The sequence below is a fragment of the Camelus bactrianus genome, chromosome 17 (assembly GCF_048773025.1).
Source record: "Camelus bactrianus isolate YW-2024 breed Bactrian camel chromosome 17, ASM4877302v1, whole genome shotgun sequence".
In the NCBI taxonomy this organism is placed as follows: Eukaryota; Metazoa; Chordata; class Mammalia; order Artiodactyla; family Camelidae; genus Camelus; species Camelus bactrianus.
Window position 1 is genome coordinate 1932642 of NC_133555.1, and position 13888 is coordinate 1946529.

General features: G+C 56.0%; 1 protein-coding gene across 13 annotated transcripts in view; it reads left to right on the forward strand.

The window, feature by feature from the left end:
* Positions 1 to 13888, forward strand: part of CFAP92 (cilia and flagella associated protein 92 (putative)) — a 106049-nt gene that overhangs the window by 66245 nt on the left and 25916 nt on the right. For all 13 annotated transcript variants that reach the window (XR_012499796.1, XR_012499794.1, XR_012499793.1 and 10 more), the window contains 3 exons: positions 2099 to 2245; positions 5944 to 6128; positions 9905 to 10803. Coding sequence is in view for 10 of the 13 variants with exons in the window: in XM_074344221.1 (XP_074200322.1) it covers positions 2099 to 2245; positions 5944 to 6128; positions 9905 to 10803 (1231 nt within the window). In the remaining 3 variants the exon portion in view is untranslated. The remainder of the gene's footprint in view (positions 1 to 2098; positions 2246 to 5943; positions 6129 to 9904; positions 10804 to 13888) is intronic.

Below are 13888 nucleotides of genomic sequence, written 5' to 3' on the forward strand. Positions count from 1 at the left end.
GGGAGCCCCAGCCCCTCTGTCCCAAATTCGGGGGGCGCCCGGCAGGTGGGTGCATGCCCTTCGCACGTGCCGTCCCGCTGAGGGACACCGGTGCCGCCGCCAGTTCCCCGTCACCGCCGGCCCTGCAGTGACGGCCACCCTCGCGCGCTTGCAGGAGGGTCCAGGGCGCCCGGCGGGATCACGGGCGGAGGAGACGTGCCGCCCACCCTTCCCGGGGAGACGCTGCAGGTGTGGCGTCCCAGCCGTCCCTCCTTCCTCTCCCGACGGCGGTCCCGGGAGCTCCCGTTGGTCAACGTCGTCGCCCGGCCCGGCACCGTCGGGCTCCGTCCCAGATTCCCAGTGGGGCCCAGAGCAGCTCGGGCGCTTACTTGGTCAGCGTTCCTCGGTCACTCGCCTCGTCCTGTTTCTTCACTGACTGTTCTCTTCTGAGTTTCCATTTTTGCTTACTGACCCCTGAGCTTGTTTTTCAGGTCTTCTGAGTGATCCCGCGTGGCGGGTTTGAGCGCTGTGAGCGTCACGGGCCGGGGTCTGTGACTCCCCCTTTCAGCGCACGTAGGGGTCTTGTTTGTGCACCTGCTGACTGTTCCTTTCCAGTCTGTACTCTGGGTAACGTTTACAAGCCCTTCTCACCCAGGTGGCAGTCTGGTCTCCAGTGAGTTCTTCTGACGCTTTTGATGCTTTTCTCCCTGGGCTGGCTTCGTAGTCCTCCCGCGAGCTGCTTTCACGTGCAGCTGATGAGGGTCAGGAGCTGTGGGTGGTGGATGGGGAGCCGGCTCTGGGTTTGAATCCCGGAGCTTCGGCGTGGAGCCAGCAGGGTGGCCCAGGGCAGGCCCGCAGGTCTCCACCTCCGCCCCGGGCAGGGCTGCACCTGTGTGACTCTGCATGGCACCTGTGCACCCCACTGCAAATTGGGACCTGGACCTGTATTTTGGGACCGAGAGGGCAGCTGGCACTCACCCCAGCCCACGGTCGCTGGACATGGTAACAGTTGCCAAAAATCCAGGCCGTATAAAAGTCCGACTTCTCTTTGTGTGGGCCACTCTGCAGACCCTGCAGACAGCCTCTGTCCATGAGCCGGTGAGTCCCTGGCCACCAGAGCGCCGTCTGGCGGAGAGCTAGTCCGCTTCCGCCCTGCCCGCCTGCTGTTGGTCCCCCCTTCGTGTTCCACCTGTCGCCTGCAGCTCATTTTGCCTGTAGTGTGAGGTGCCCAACAATTTCATTTGCCTCCAGATGGAGAGTTATTATAATTCATTGACAGGTCCGTCCTCACTGATTTGAAATGCCACCTCTGACATCTGAGTCTCCCTGTGGGTGTGGGTCAATTTCTGGCTTTTCCCAGAATGGTCAGTTCCATTGGCCTTTTTAAAAAAAAAAATATTAATTTTATTTTTACATGTTTTGGGGGGGCTAGTTAGATTTATTTATTTTGTTAATGGGGGTGCTGGGGATTGAACCCAGGACCTCGTGCATGCTAAGCACATGCTCTATCACTGAGGTACACCCTCCCCCCCTTTCCATTGGTCTTTCTGTCAGGGAACCATAGCTCATGGTTTTAATTACTCCGATTTATGTGTCTCTTCCTCTCCTTTTCCCTCTTGATCTGAGTGGGACGCTGAGCTGGGCGCCTTCAGTAACTTTGCTCACCGACTCCTCCCAATGCCCGGGAGGTAGGGGCTGTGTCCCCCATGTGGCCCGAGAGGGAATCGGGGCTCAGAATGGTTAAGGCGCTTTCCCTTCAGGAGAGAGAGACCCGGTTCTGGAACTTTGGTGGCTCAGCTCCCACGCCCAGCACCGAGGGGAAGAGCTGCCGTGGAGGAGACTCTGATACCCCGTCGTGCTGGTGTCATCACAGCACGTTCTCGGGTGGTAGAGCCGGGGATCGGGACACCCCTTCATTTCTTCCTGCATGTCCCGACAATGGGTCTGCTCTCCACGTTTGGACGCCTCTTTGGTTGCAGGGATGGGGTGGGAGCGCAGAGAACAAACTCTGCCTCCAGGGGGCGCCAGGAACCTTCCCGCATCCCTGCAGCACGTAGGGCAGGTATGCGGCTGGGACGGCAGCTCCTCCTGGTGCTCATTCCTTCCTTTGACTTCACAGTGAGACAGAAGGAACTGGACTGGAGAAAGAAGAGCCAGAAGAGGAGGAAGAAATCTCGAGCAGAGGAGGAAAGTGACTCCAGGATGGCAGGCCAGGGGAAGCAGGGCGCCTTCTCCGTCCAGCTGGCGATAATGCCGCTCCTCGCAGGTAGCCACACCTGTTCCCTGCAGTTTCTGGTTGCTTCTCACGTGTGACAAGAAGGTCCCGAGATGGAATGCTCACGGTTGCTGAGTCCCCGCTCCATGCCACCTCAGCAGAGTGTGGGGGTGACTGTCACCATCATACAGAGGAGGAGACGGAGGCACAGAGAGGTCAGTTGCACTGTCCAAGATCACACAGCGAGTAAGTGAAGCCAGGATTTGAACCCAGGTCTGATTCCAAAGTCTAGGCAAACCTGTGAGAATAATAAATATCAAGTTTGTTTTTAGGGTAGGAGGCTACTTGGTATAAACACGTTCCTGCAGATTTTTGCAGGAACATCTAGTAAAGGGAATGAGGACGGGGAGCCAGTATTTACGTCCCATTGTTTACTTCTGTGACAAACTCTGATCCTCCCAGTGAACTGGTGGTGGTGGCATTGGGGTTGATTATCGTCACTACTTTTCCAGTGAGGACTCAAAACTCAGAGAAGTCAAGCAACTTACCTGAGGGCACACAGCTCAGTGCAGAACAGGGGTTTGCTTCTGCTTTGTAAGATTGATCACCATTTATAAAGTTGGTTTGAGAAATAATAAATAGGTATTTATTAGGTCCATATGTTTGGATAATGGAAGGCTCAGAATATATTTTGGGTAAAATTATGTGACTTTGTTTTAAAAAGGTAATGTGTGGGACCCTCTTTCTTTGAGAGAAAGTAATTGCAAGCTTACCTCGCTGTGGGGTTTGGGCCGTGGGGCGAACGCGCGCCCTCTCCTGGCCGGTCTGCGGAAACGTGGGCGGACGCGGAGGGTGAAGCCCCGCGGGTGGGTGTCCAGCTCCGCGGCGGCGGGGAGGTCGCAGTCCTCTCAAGCTCTCGGGTTGCCTTCCATGCGTTTTGATAAAATACTAACTCCTGCGCCTTTAAGTGGATTTTGGAAAACCAGTCCCACCCGAGGAGCGTTTTCAGAGACTCGCGTGCGCTCTCCAGCCAGTCCGGCACGTGGCCCTGCCGGGAGCCGGCAGCTTTGGCGGAGGCTCCCTTGGTCTGGTGCCCAGAAGGAGCCGGCGCTCCTCCAGGCGGCTGGGCCCCGGGTGACCTGCTCCTCACCTCTGCCGGGAGGGGTTGGAGACGCCTGCGTGGTCTTGGCCCACCGGGTGTGGCCATTTTCAGCAGGGAGAAGCTGAGAGGTGCCCGGGCCCCCCCTCCCTTGAGCCTGCGCCGTCACGGCCCGTAAGGTGACCGTTGCTGCAGCAGCTCCCCCCGCACAGGCTTTGGGTCCCGGCTCAGCCGCTTGTCAGCAGACCGCCTGCCTTCTCCGAGTCTGTTTCCGAGTCTGTAAGCCGGGGGCCGTTCCCACCCCGGTCGGCTGCAGCAAGGCCCCCGGGGAGAGGCTGTGTGTGAACTGCGCTGCGGGGTCCCTGCATGCAGCAGGACTGGGGAGGGGGCGCTGCTGGCGGGGAGGTGGCAGCTGCTTCGCCAGACGTCTGGGTGGGCGGGAGGCAGGGCCCGGGCTCGGCGGTGGCAGCGCAGTCACCTCCCCGTGGCCCTGATGCTGCAGGGCGCGGTGATGGACCGCGAGTGGCTGTAACTCAGCGGTCTGTTGTGCATTTTTTTTGCCGTGAAATAAAATAGCGTAAGCTAATTCCCAGACTAGCATGCTCATTTCCGGTAGGGCCTTCGATGTCGGACTGGGCCGTAGACTTCTTCTACCTCAGTGGTGCATGCTGTTGGCCAGGAAGCTAGTGAGCGTCCAGAAAGGTTCCGTGTTTGGAGTGAACTCTTTATGTTTTTTTTTTTCTATTAATGTCATTTTTATCTTATTTTTTTACTGAAGTGGAGTTGATTTACATTGTTAGTTTCAGAGGTACAGCAGAGTGCTTCAGTTACACACGTACATACATGTATATATATATATGTATTTTCACTCTTTTCTGTTATACTTATTACAAGAAGTTGAGCATGTGAATGCTTCTGTTGACTGCGCAGCGGAGGGGCCACACGCAGCCGAGCAGGCCTGGTTTGGACACTGGTTCTGCTGCTTATTGGCCAAGAGACCTTGGGCGACCACTTAACATCCCCTAGCCTGGCCGCTGCAGGTGCACAAGCCTCACGGGGTCCGCCCCCCTCACCTCGTTCCTTACATGGAACCGTGGTTCTCACTGTGGGCATGTGTGCCCCCCCCGGGGGCCACTCGGCACCGTATGGGGACGTTTCTGGTGGTCACAACTGGGAGCAAGATGCTGCTAAATGTCCCGTGATGCACAGGATGGTCCCCACGACAAAGAATTGTGTCCCCAAATGTCAGTAGCACTGAGGTTGAGACGCCAGCCCTGGATGGCGGCTGGCACCACCCCAAATTTCTGAATGATGATTTGAATAGACGTTTGCACCAGAGGTGTCTTCTGAACTGGGCAGGCTGAGACAAAAAGGCTTACAAAAGCCTCTAACGCAAGTCAGAATTGGCTGTGGCCTTAGTGAGCCAGTTTACAAGGAGAGGCGCGAGGGGGCAGCCGGGGCCCCCAGGAGATGCTCCCAGCCTGCGCGGACGGTGCGCACACCGGCGGGACTCGTTTGGGAGGCGACCGCTCTTTCTGAGCGTGAGTGGGGGCCGTCGTGTGCCCTGAGACCACATTTACCAGCCTCAAAATTGTCCTCTTGGAGCATGTGCCCCGTGCTGGCAGGGCCCCTGGCCCCACACAAGCCCTCTGGGGTCCTCTTCACCCTGAGAAACGCGGGGTCTCTGCCCTCTTTGTTCCGAGGAAATCGAGCCTCAGAGAGCGGCTAACTTGCAGGTCACATGACGACGAACAGTCAGATCTGGGATTTGAAACTAATTGCTTTTTTTTGCCCTCACCAGTATGTCTCCACCTGGGGACACCTGGTGAAGGGTGTGGCCCCTTCGATGAGAAGTGTCCCCTCACCTGCCAGTGTGTCCTGCAGTGGCTCGATTCACCCCTCTTCCTGTAGTCACCCTGTTGCAAAACCGTCATAGCACGGGGTGCGCCACGCTGGCCTTGGCTCAGACCTACCATGCAGGTTCTGCGGCAACATCCACCCTTTCCTCCCCAAACCACGACAGTCCAGGTGCCCACAGTGGGCACCAAACATAGACACTGGCGTCCCCTGTCCTGGAACGTGGTCACCGCTGGGAGCAGCCCTCCGGGAGAGCTTTCTGCAGAGAAGGGCTGGCTCCCGCACGCCCACGGTGGCACGTGGCTACGGAGCGCCTGAAACGTGGCTCAGGGGACGAAGGAAGTGCATTTTAAATGGTTCTTAGCTCTAATTAACTTAAACACAAGTAGCCACATACGGCTGCCAGCTACCACACGACACAGGTCTAGGGTGGAGGTTCTAGAGGCTAGAATCACGCGGGGAGATTTTAAAAATCCCTGAGGGGAGGCTGCAGCCCAGACCAAGCGAATCAGACTGCTTAGGGGTGGGACCTGGGCGTCAGCCGTCCTGTAGGTGGCTCAGGAAGTGCTCACATCACAAGGGTAAACCGCAGAAGTGAAGTTCCCTTAGGGCCCAGGGGACCCCCGTTTGAGAAGCTGGTGTAGACATGCTGCCTGTCGGCATTTGCCAGTTATTATTTAAGCCTTCCTCCTGGAGGTGTAATTTTATCTTTGGCTCCCAGGTGCCCGAACCCTCTGTGCTCATCTTGAGCCGGCATGAGTGACCATCTGACGCTGTGTGTGTTGCCCTCTAGGACGGCAAGTCGTCGTGACTCGTGGCCGTGGGAGGTCTGCCAACATCTTGGATTGTTTTTTGACTTTGGAAACGGAAGTTCCTATCATGACTGAAGAGCAGAAGCGGGACTTAAACCCCCTGACCATCAGGATCAAGTGTGTCTCCTGCCTCCCGACACAGCCCGTGTGCACCTCCGAGCTGGAGGTGAGTGCGGCCCGGCCGCCGCCCTGGGAGCTGCCCTCCCAGCCACACGCCCAGCACGTTTCAGACTTTCTCATTATTGTGTCTGTTACCATGGTCTGTGCGCAGCGGTCTTTGCTGCTACTGCTGTAAATGTTCTGGGGCGCCATGAACTGTGCCCCATGACGGCGAACTTGATCCATACGTGTGTGTGTGTCTGACCGCTGCGCCGACTGGCCGTGCCGCCCACTCCCCGGGCCTCCCTCCCCCAGGACACGGCAGGGGAATTGGGTCAGTTAATAACCCTGTAGTGGCCTCTCAGCGCTCAAGTGAAAGGGTGGGTTACACGTCTCTCACTTTAAATCAAAAGCTAGATGATTTTTTTTAAAGCTAGAAATGGTTAATTTTAGTGAGGAAGGCATGTTAAAAGCCGAGGTCGGCCGACAGCTAGGAAGCCGTCTCCAGAAACTCCGAGTGCCAGGGCGGCAGCAGGTGCTGGGCAGCACAAGTGGCCAGTCACCCAGAAGGTCTTGTTAAGACGCTTACTGAAGGTGCCACGTTACACCACAGGCTTTCCATGTGGATGAAGCAGCCTCCTGCTGCAAGGAGGTGCCGTCGAGGACGTTCACGGCTAAGAGGAGAAGCCAGTGCGCGGCCTCCGAGCCTCCAAGCACAGGCTGCTCGGGGCTGAGGCAGCTGGCGACTCCCAGGTGGAGCCGCTGCTCTCCTGCCACTCCCAAAGTCCTAGGACTCTTAAGAATTGTGTTAAATCTACCCCCCGTGCTCTGTAAGCGGAACGACAAAGCCCGGATGACAGCGCCTGTTTACAGCATGGTTTACTGAGGATTTTCAGCCCACCGTGGAGAGCTACTGCCCAGAAAAAGCATGCCTTTTGGAGTTTCACTGCTCGCTGACCAAACGCCGGTCACCCGGGTGCTGAGGGAGACGGACGACGAGGTTCACGTTGTTTTTGAGGCCGTGACACCGCGTCCTTTCTGCAGCCCACGGACCTTGGAGGGTTTTCGACTTTCAACTCTTACTACTTAAGAAAGACATCTGGTCAGCCTCTAGCTTCCACAGATGGGATTCCTCTGACGGATCTGGGCAAAGCCAGCTGAAAACCCTCCGGGAAGGAGCCCCCATTCTCGATGCCAGTAAGAGCAGCTGTGATTCTGGGGGAGAGGTCAAAATATCGCCCGTGACAGGAGCTTGGAAGAAGTTGCTTCCGACCCCCCTGGATGACTCGAGGGGCTCACGGCTCCAGTGGAGGGAGTCACCGCAGATGTGGCAGAAAAGCAAGAAAACCAGAGTGAGGCATGGGGGCTGCAGGTGTGGCTGGACTGCCGCAGCCGCAGGGGGAAGCCTGGAGGCGGCGGGGCTGCTGCCTGTGGGCGAGCAGAGCGCGGTCCCCCGCCAGGGAGCCTCCTCCCGGCCAAGACGCCGCGGAGACGGCTGACGCGACACCCCAGGCTTGGGACGCCGCGCGGCCTTGGCTGGGAAAGCAGGGGCAGGGTCTGAGACGACGGACTCCAATTGCGAAAGACGTCCTCTGGGTAAAATGCAGCCAAACAGCATTGTGGGCTACGTGGACGCTGCTCCTGAAAGGAAGAGCCCACCGATGCAGCAGGCTTCACCGCTGTCTTGTTTCGAGAAGCTGTCCCAGCCGCCCCTCCCTTCGGCCACCTCCACCGCGATCAGCCAGCCGCCACCAGCATCGGAGCACGACCCTCTGCCAGCAAGAGGATTGTGACTCGCCAAAGGCGCAGATGATGGTTGGCACTTTTAGCAGTGAAGTGTATTTTAATTAAAATGTGTACGCTGCATTTTAAGACATGATGATGTTGCACGCACAGTAGGCTAGAGTGTAAACGTGATTTTAAATGCACTGGGAAACCAAAAACTTCGTGCGACTTGCTTCACTGGGATATTTGCTTATTGTGGTGGTCTGGAGCCCAGCCCCGAGGTCTCCGAGGTCGGCCTGTGTCTTCTCAAGTCCTTTGAAATGTCTTTAAGTATTTGCTCATTTTTGAATTAGGTTGTTTGCTGCGTTGTAGGTGTTCTTTATATATTCTGGATAGTAATCCTTACCATTTTGGGGCAATGCTTTCACCTGTTTTGTTGGTCATCTTTTCGTCTTCTGACGGCGCCCCGTGTGCACAGAAGTGTGACGCTCACGGGGCCCGGCTCATCCGGTCGCCCTCACCTGGGCTGCTGGTGTCACAGCCAGGACGACATCGCCACATCCGACGCCGTGAACTTCCTCCTCTGTTTTCTTCTAAGAGTTTTATAGTTTTAGCTGCTGGCTTTAGGTCCTTGATCCATTTGAGCTAACTTCCCCATCGGTGTAAGGTCAGAGCCCGACCTCGCCCTCGCACGCGGACAGCCGGTTTCCCCGGCACCACTTTCCCCCGAGCACCAGCTTTTGTTGGAAAGTTGGTCCTTTGTCCATTGAGTGGTCTTGGCCCCTTTGCCAAAAGTCAGCTGGCCCGTGTGTGGAAGGGCTCGTCCCAGAGGCTTACATTCTGCCTACTAGCCTGTGTGTCTGAGCCGGCACCAGCCCCACGGTGTTTGAGGCGCTGCGGTTGTGGAGGGACGTGCAAGGACTCCCAGTTTGGTTCTTTTTCAGGACTGTTTGGCTATTGGAGGCTCCTTAAGATCCCATGTGAATTTTAGGACAGCTTTTTCTAGTTCTGCAAAACAGCACCCCTGGCTGGAGTTTGGACAGGGAGCGCGTTGAACCTGTGGGTCACTTTGTGACGTGTTAACAAGTCTCCTGATTCGTGGACGCAGGATGTCGTCCCTGTGCTGCTTTTTAAGGTCCTCTTTAACTTTCTCAGCGGTGTTTTGCAGCGGGTGTGTTTTCGTTCAGAAGTGTTTCGTAGGCTTGTTTCTTCAATCTCGTGCAGCAGTGTTGTGCGGTCTCGTCGGCGGGTTTTTGGCCCCCGGGTCCGACGTGCTCCTGAGGCTTTGCTCGTCCTCCTGCAGCCACAGGAGGCGCTGCCCTCTCAGCGCCCCTCCTGGAGCGCTCCCTGCTGGTGTGCAGGAGCGCTGCTGCTGTCTGTGTGCTGATTTTGTGTGCTGCGTTCTTACCGGGTTTATTTAGCAGATCTGACAGTTGCGGTCTCTGCCTGACGTACTTCACTTGCTATGCTAATCTCTAGCTGGATCCACGTGGCTGCGAGGGAAGGTTTGCTTCGTTGCTCTTGCAGGTGCCTGGGAGCCTACCGACCTGTGACTGTTTTGAAGTAAATGTCCAGCATCGGTGTAAAATAAATAGTCCACGTGGAGTGTGCACGCGGCCACAAGCTTGTGCAGCGGTTAGTTTCCGATGATAAAATCTCAGCACGTGCGAGGCTCCCCATTTGTGCCCCAACACAGCCCCGCCCCCCTTCCCACCTCGTCCCGACGCCCCCGTAGACCCCGAGCGTCGTGTCGCTGGGGCACTTCATACGCTAAAGGGGACGTGTGCCAGCCCTTCAGGTGTGCGTCTGGAAAATATGAATTGCCTATTGTAAAGCCCCCTCCTCTGCACCTTCTCTGTGCCTGGCCCTGGGATGTGAAGAAGGCCCGTGGCCTGTCCTTGTGGCACTGACCGTCTGGGGAAGACACAGTGACTCATACCTACTGAGTCCCCGTCTCGTGCCAGCCCCCAGCTCGGTGCCTTCCACGTGTCCCCCAGTGACCTTGCAGGGCAGGATCTGTGGAGGAGGAACGTGGGCTGCAGGGGGCCCACCTCGGGGTTGGGGGGAGCGGAGCGCCTGGCGCTGCGCCCCTGACTGCCGTCCCCTGCTCTCTCGTAGCGGCTGTGCATGCCCGTGTACTGCCAGTACCAGTTCCACAAGACCCCGGTGCACAGGACTGAGGGTCAGCCCCACGGGACCCACGTCTACTTCCAGGACATCAACGTCATCTTCCTCGGGGCGATGCACCCCAGCGACCTACGGGAGTACCTGGAGGGGCCCCCCATGCTGGTGGAAGTTCACGACCGGGACCGCAAGTCAGAGGAGCACTCCCGGAAGCCCACGCTGCTTGGGGAGGACCCCCTGGATTCCTGCCTCAATCTCCAGGTCCACATCTCTCCCGAGGAGACGGAGAGCAACCCCTTCGAGTCCCAGGATAAGATGTGGGACCCGTACGGGGTCGCCCGGGTCAGCTTCGCCGACCTCCTCCTGGGCCACAAGTGCTTGAACCTGGTCGCCCCCGTCCACGGCTGTGAGCCCTGGGCCCCGCACCGTGGCCGCGGCGGCCAGGGCAGGAAGGCGGTGGGGCTCCCAGGGCCCCGAGACGGCCTCCCGCACGGCCCGATGCCCTCGGGCCACTACCTGGAGGCCAGCTCCCTGCTGAGGCTGCGGGCGGACGTGGCGGTGCCACTGTGGGCGGGGCCCCCGGCTCCCGACCCCACGGCCTGCGAGTTTGGCCGCGTCGTCTTCGTGTTTGACTCCAGGAAGCTGTCCCTCCTGCACGGCCTCCTGCAGGACATCACCACGATCAATGCCAGGGCCCTGGGGCTGGACTCCCACCCCTTCGAGGACGTCGAGCAGATCCTGTCGGCCTTTAAGATGCGAGTGAAGGTCCAGGAAAAGCAGGACCTGGACGTGCTGACCGGCTTCCACCTGCTGGACGGGCGGGTCCACCTCCTCATCCTGGAGGGCTTGGCCGACCACGGCCTGAGGCGGCTGTGGGAGGGCCACCAGAGCCGGTAGGCGCGGGCCGCCTCGCTGGGGATGTGGTGGCGTCCAGGTGGGGAGGGGTGGAGGGGTCTCTAGGAGCCAAGCTCAGGTTCCGTGCCTCTGTCGGGGACGGGATGTTTGTTGTTTTTGTTTTTCCTCCTCTTTTTTCCCTCCCGGGGAGGGGTAGTAACTAGGTTTATCTCTTCTGGAGATACTGGGGATCGAACCCCAGACCTCGAGCATTCTCGGTGTGCGCTCTGCCACTGAGCTGTGCCTCCCCTCGGAAGGAGCTGTCGATGCGGAGCCTCTTGGGCTCAGTAGTTGGATGACAGGGACAGTCGCCTGCCTCTGGCTAAGGGAAGACTTCAGGGATGTGTAGAAGAGAGGGCGGCTGTGGCAAAGGGTCCTGCATCCACTCTTCTGCGGGGCTTCCCGGCCAGCAGGGAGCAGGTGCTCTGCGTGGCCCTGAGATGCCCCCACAAGGACGGAGTGTTGGGCTCGGCCCGAGGAAGATGTGTGGAGGGAGGGGCTGCTTACGCTGCAGAAAGTCCCCTCCCCTGGAGGCCTCAGGGGCACCCAATGGCCACTCACCTGAGGGTGGCGCTGTGGAGGCGATTACAGTGTCCCCTTGCGGGCTGGGCGAGCGGCCCCTCGTGGTCTTCCGTTCTTCAGCTTTGGTGGCCCGCTAACTCTCTTTTTCTTTCATGATTTGCACGTACCCTGGTTGGGGTGCAGAGGGCCTCCCTGTAGTTTAGAGGCCCCTGCCTGTCCTCAGAGCTCAGACACCGCAGGGCCGGGTGCCGACAGCAGCAGGGAGTCTGGAAGTGCAGTCTGCCCCCCAGGAGGGGCGTGCGGCCCTGGGGGATCGGTCTCGAGTGCTGGGGGCAGGAGCACGGGGGGAGTGGGAGCTGACTCGTGGCTGTCATCCGCCCGAGAGAACTGAAATGCCCCTCCCTGCAAGACGCGCATGTGACTGTTCAGAGCAGCGTCAGGTGCAGCGGGCAGAAAGCGAAACGACCCGAATGTCCGTCGACCGGTGAACAAAATGCGACAGATCCAAACCAGGGCATCTCATTCAGGCATGAAAAAGGAGCGATGTCCTGCTGCACATGAATGCCCTTAAAAACACTGTGCTGAGTGGCCTGGAGGGCGCTGTGCTTAGCGAAACAAGTTAGGCAGAGAGGCAGTTACCATACATTACCACCTTTATGTGGAATCTAAAAAATAAACGAGTGAATATAACAGAAAAGGAACAGACAGATACAGAGAACAGACTAGTGGCTGCCAGTGGGACGGGGAGGGGACTAAAAGGTACAAACTACTGCATATAAAGTAAATAAGCCACAAGGATATATTGTACAGCACAGGGAATGCAGCCACTGCTTTACAATAACTATAAATGGACTATAAAAGTTTCAAATCACTGTGTTACACACCTAAAGCTACTACAACAGTGTAAGTCAGCTATACCTCAATGAAAAAGAAAATGTTATGCTAACAGCCAGACATAAAAGGCCACATACTATATGATTCCATTTTATATGAAACGTCTACAACAGTCAGATCCACAGGGATGGATGTAGATCAGTGTTTTCCAAGGTCTGAGAGGAGGGGGCGTGGGGAGGGACTGCTCACGCGTGCGGTTTTTGGGGGGGGGTGATGAAGGTGTTCTAGAGTTTTACAGTGTTTGTGATTGCACGTCGGGAGCACGATGAAAACAACCGAACTGTGCACTTTACAAGGGTGAAAGTCGTGGTCTGCAGTAGAGCACTGGGCCTTGTCCAAGACAGTTCTCGCTTTTGCCCTTGGCTCCTGGGAGGTGACCTACGACATACCTGATAGGAGTGCCCTTGTTTAGGTTGGAGGCTAACCACACCGGGGTCTTAGGGTGGGGACCAGCCTCACCCAATTGTCATAAGATGGAGGACAGTGTGATTTTAGGGCGGGGAGTTTGGGTCATGCAGTGTCAGCTGATGTGGAGATTGAGATTGCTCCATGGGCCGGCCAGCCGCCCATCCATTCATCTATCCATCCCTCCATCATGCCTCTAATGGAGCCCCAGTAAAAACTCTGGACACCGAGGCTCAGAGGAGCTACTCTGTGTAGCTTGTCCTTTCATCATCTCAAAAATCATCTTTTCCAAAGAAAAAGTTTTGAATTTTGATGGAGTCCAGGTTGTTGATTGTTTTTCTTTTATAGACTATGCCTTTAAAGCCATGTTTAAGAATTCTTCACAAAACCTTAGGTCTTGAGTATTTTTCTATGTTTTCTTCTAAAAGATACTGTTTTATGGTTTACATTTAAGTTTATGATTCATTTTGAGTTAATTTTTGTATCAAGTGCAAGGTTTAGATTGAGGGTTTTTTCATTTTTAAGGTATAATTTGCATATAACTTTGTATGAGTTTCACTTGTACATCATGGTTCAATATTTTTATATATTGTGAAATGACCACTACAATAAGTCTAGTTAACATCTGTCAGAATTTTTGTGATGAGAAATTTTGTCTGCTCTCTTAGCTACTTTCAAATGTGCAATACGGTGATATTAACTGTAGTCGCCATGCTGTACATTACAGCCCCAGGACTTACTTTATAAATGTAAGTCTTTATAACCTTTTAACCCCCTTCACCCATTTTGCTCACTCCACACACCCTGCCTCTGGCAACCACCAATCTGTTCTCTGTACCTATGAGTTTGGGTTTTGATTATTTTGTTTTTGCTCTTTTAGATTCCACATCGAAGTGAGCTCATTTGGTAACTGTCTTTCTCTGTCTCACTTATTTCACTCAGTTCGATTCCCTGGAGGTCCATCCATGTCACAAATGGCAAGATTCCCTTTTCTATGGCCGCAGATGTTTCGTTGTGCGTGTGAACACGTTTTCCTTTTGCGTTCATCCGTCACTGGATACTTACGTTGCTTCCACATCTTGGCTATTGTAAATCATGCTGCAGTGAACATGGGGTCTGAATATCCTTTCAAGTTAGTGTTTCTGTTCCCTCACAATAAACACCCAGAGGTGGAACTGCTCCATCGTGCGGCAGTTCTGTTTTTGATTTGTTGAGGAGCCTCCATACCGCTTTCTGGAGTGGCTGCACCAGTTTGCCTTCCGA